Source organism: Vollenhovia emeryi, unplaced genomic scaffold, assembly GCF_000949405.1.
Source record: "Vollenhovia emeryi isolate VEMERY1.0 unplaced genomic scaffold, V.emery_V1.0 DF940912.1, whole genome shotgun sequence".
NCBI classification, from domain to species: Eukaryota; Metazoa; Arthropoda; class Insecta; order Hymenoptera; family Formicidae; genus Vollenhovia; species Vollenhovia emeryi.
The window spans coordinates 2,613-5,558 of NW_011965454.1; the positions used below are offsets into that span (position 1 = coordinate 2,613).

At 39.4% G+C, this 2,946-nt stretch overlaps 1 protein-coding gene across 1 annotated transcript; it reads left to right on the top strand.

The window, feature by feature from the left end:
* Positions 1-576: 576 nt before the first annotated feature.
* LOC105555655 (uncharacterized protein K02A2.6-like) lies at positions 577-2,520 on the top strand. Its single transcript, XM_012002679.1, has one exon. The coding sequence runs from the start codon at positions 577-579 to the stop codon at positions 2,518-2,520; it is 1,944 nt and encodes a 647-aa protein (XP_011858069.1).
* The last annotated feature ends 426 nt before the right edge of the window (positions 2,521-2,946 follow it).

The window sequence follows — 2,946 nt, forward strand, 5'->3', positions numbered from 1 at the left end:
ACACCTGTCAACAGTATGCAGAGTAAAAGGGTCCATTCAGCAGTTGGAACGAGAGTCAGAACGAGAGGAAGAGCAACAAGATGGCTACGACTTCTACGCGATGACCATCGGCGAGAGGACTAGCGGTAACATGAAGCGTTCTAATGTAAATATGATAGCAGATCCTATGTATTTAGAGGTAATGATCAATGGTAAAGCGATAAGAATGGAACTTGATACGGGCTCGTATGTAACGGTGATCTCTAGGAAAGATAAAGATAAATATTTCCCGGAATGTAAAATTGAAAAGAGCAACATGTCGTTAAATGCGTACGGTAGAGTTCCACTGGAACACGAGGGAATAATAGATAAGTTAAATGTAAAATTGGGCAAACGAAGTGCAACCCTTAAAATGAGAGTTATGAAAGGTAACGGTCCGATTTTAATTGGAAGGCAATGGTTAAAAGCATTAGGATTATGGCCGTTAGAATTAATAAATTGATGGATTGCAATAAAATTAATTTAAATGTAACGAGGGATTTTGCAACAAGGTTTCCTAAATTGTTTGGTAAGGGTCCAGGTTGTTATAACAAGGGGATGTTAAAACTAAGAATTAAAGAAGACACAAAGCCGGTAGCATTAAAAGCGAGACATTTACCTTTTGCATTAGCGAGTAAGGTAGAAGACGAATTAAAAAGGTTAGTTTCGTTAGGTCATCTTGAGAAGATTGACGTTAGCGAATGGGCGACACCGATCGTACCAGTAATAAAAGCGGACGGATCAGTTAGAATCTGTGGCAATTTCAAATTGACCTTAAATTCTTGGTTAATAAAAAACAGACACCCGATACCTTTGATCGACGAGATTTTTATAGCGTTAAGAAATGGCAAAACGTTTTCACAGATTGATCTCCAGCATGCTTACATGCAAATACCAGTAGAAGAAAGCAGCCGGGATTACTTAACTATTATAACGCATAAAGGTCTCTACAGATACACAAAAATGACGGAAGGTATAGCGTCGGGTCCGGGAGATTTCCAACAGAAAATTGAACAATGTATAGCGGGAATTGAAGGCGTAATTGCGTATCTTGATAACATATACTGCACGGGAAAAGATGACGAAGGTCATCTGAAAGCGTTATGCACGGTATTTGAAAGACTTGAGCAATGTGGCTTTCATGTAAATATAAATAAGTGTGAGTTTTTCAAAGAGAAATTAGATATATTGGGGTTTGTTATTGATAGAAACGGGCTACATAAATCGCAAACAAAAGTAAAGGCAATGACACACACCCCAATTCCAAAGGGGAAAAAGCAACTAGAATCCTTTATGGGTCTGATTACATATTACGCGAGATTCCTACCGAATAGAGCTGAAAAGTTAAAACCACTTTATGATTGTGCAAAGCTCGAAACTTTCAAATGGACGGCAGATTGTCAGAAAGCGGTTGACTGGGTGAAAGAAGAATTGACTTCACCGCGGGTACTAGCACATTATGATCCGAACGAAGAGTTGATTTTATCCTGCGATGCTTCTACATATGGCTTAGGCGCGATACTTTCGCATCGGTACAAGGACGGGACAGAGAAGCCAATAGCGTTTGCATCAAAAGTTATTCCGGAAAACGAGTTAAGTCGTGCGATTATTGATAAGGAGGCAAGTGCAATTGTGTTTGGATTCAAGAAATTTTACAATTATGTCTACGGAAAAGACATTACGTTAAGGACAGATCATAAACCTTTAGTTTATATCTTCGGCCCGAAACAAGAAATTCCATTAACGGTAGCCAGCCGATTACAAAGGTGGGCATATTTCTTATCTAGATTTACATATAAGATAGAGTATATAAAATCACAGGAAAATAGTAACTGTGATGCACTCTCGAGACTTCCAATCAATGACAGCACGCCGATATTTGAGAACGAGTTCACAGCGATAAATTACGTAGCGGAATCGTTAAACACGATAACTGCGAGAGAAATTGCGATAGGGACAAAGAAGGATAAACGGTTGAGTAACATAATTCGATACATAAAGGGTGCATGGCCAGCGGTAAGAGAGATGAGCGAATACGAGAAAAAATTCTATACGAAACGAGAAGAGTTATGTGTCGAAAAAGAATGTTTGTTGTGGGGGTACCGCATAGTGGTTCCAGATACAGTGAAAAACAGCGTATTAAGTGAGTTGCACGCCTCACATTTTGGGGTGGTAAAAATGAAAATGTTGGCAAGAAGTTACGTGTGGTGGCCGAATATAAACAAAGACATCGAAAAGGTCGCGGCAGAATGTAAAGTGTGTGTACAAGAGCGAAAGAAACCAAGTAATGTTCCACTAAATCCGTGGCCGTACCCGGATCATTGTTGGAGCAGAATACACATTGATTTTTTGGGTCCATTCCACGGACATACGTTTATGATAATTATAGATGCTCATTCAAAGTGGGCGGAAGTTGTCGACATGAATAAATGCACAACGGTACCGAGAGTTATTGAAGAGTTTAAAAAAGTTTTAGTCAGATTCGGATTACCAAGCATTTAGTCACCGACAATGGTACGCAGTTTACAAGCAAAGAATTTAGAGATTTCTGTGCAAGCAACGGGATCAAGCAGAGCTTTACAGCGGCGCATCATCCAGCAACAAATGGCGCCGCTGAGAACTTTGTGGGAACCTTTAAAAATAAAGTCAATAAAATTATGCAAAGCGGGAAATCTCTTGATTATGCTGTTAATCTTTTTTTATTTGATTACAGATCAATTGAACATTGCACAACTGGTAGATCACCAGCGTTCATGATGTATAAGCGCGAGATAAGAACGCGTTTTGATTTAATTAAACCAAGTGTTGCGGATCAAGTAGGGAACCGACAAATAACGCAAGTGGAAAACAAACGCGGCAGTCGAAATGTTGAATTCCATACAGGCGACACGGTAATGGTTGATGACTTTAGTGTTAGAAGCAACAAAC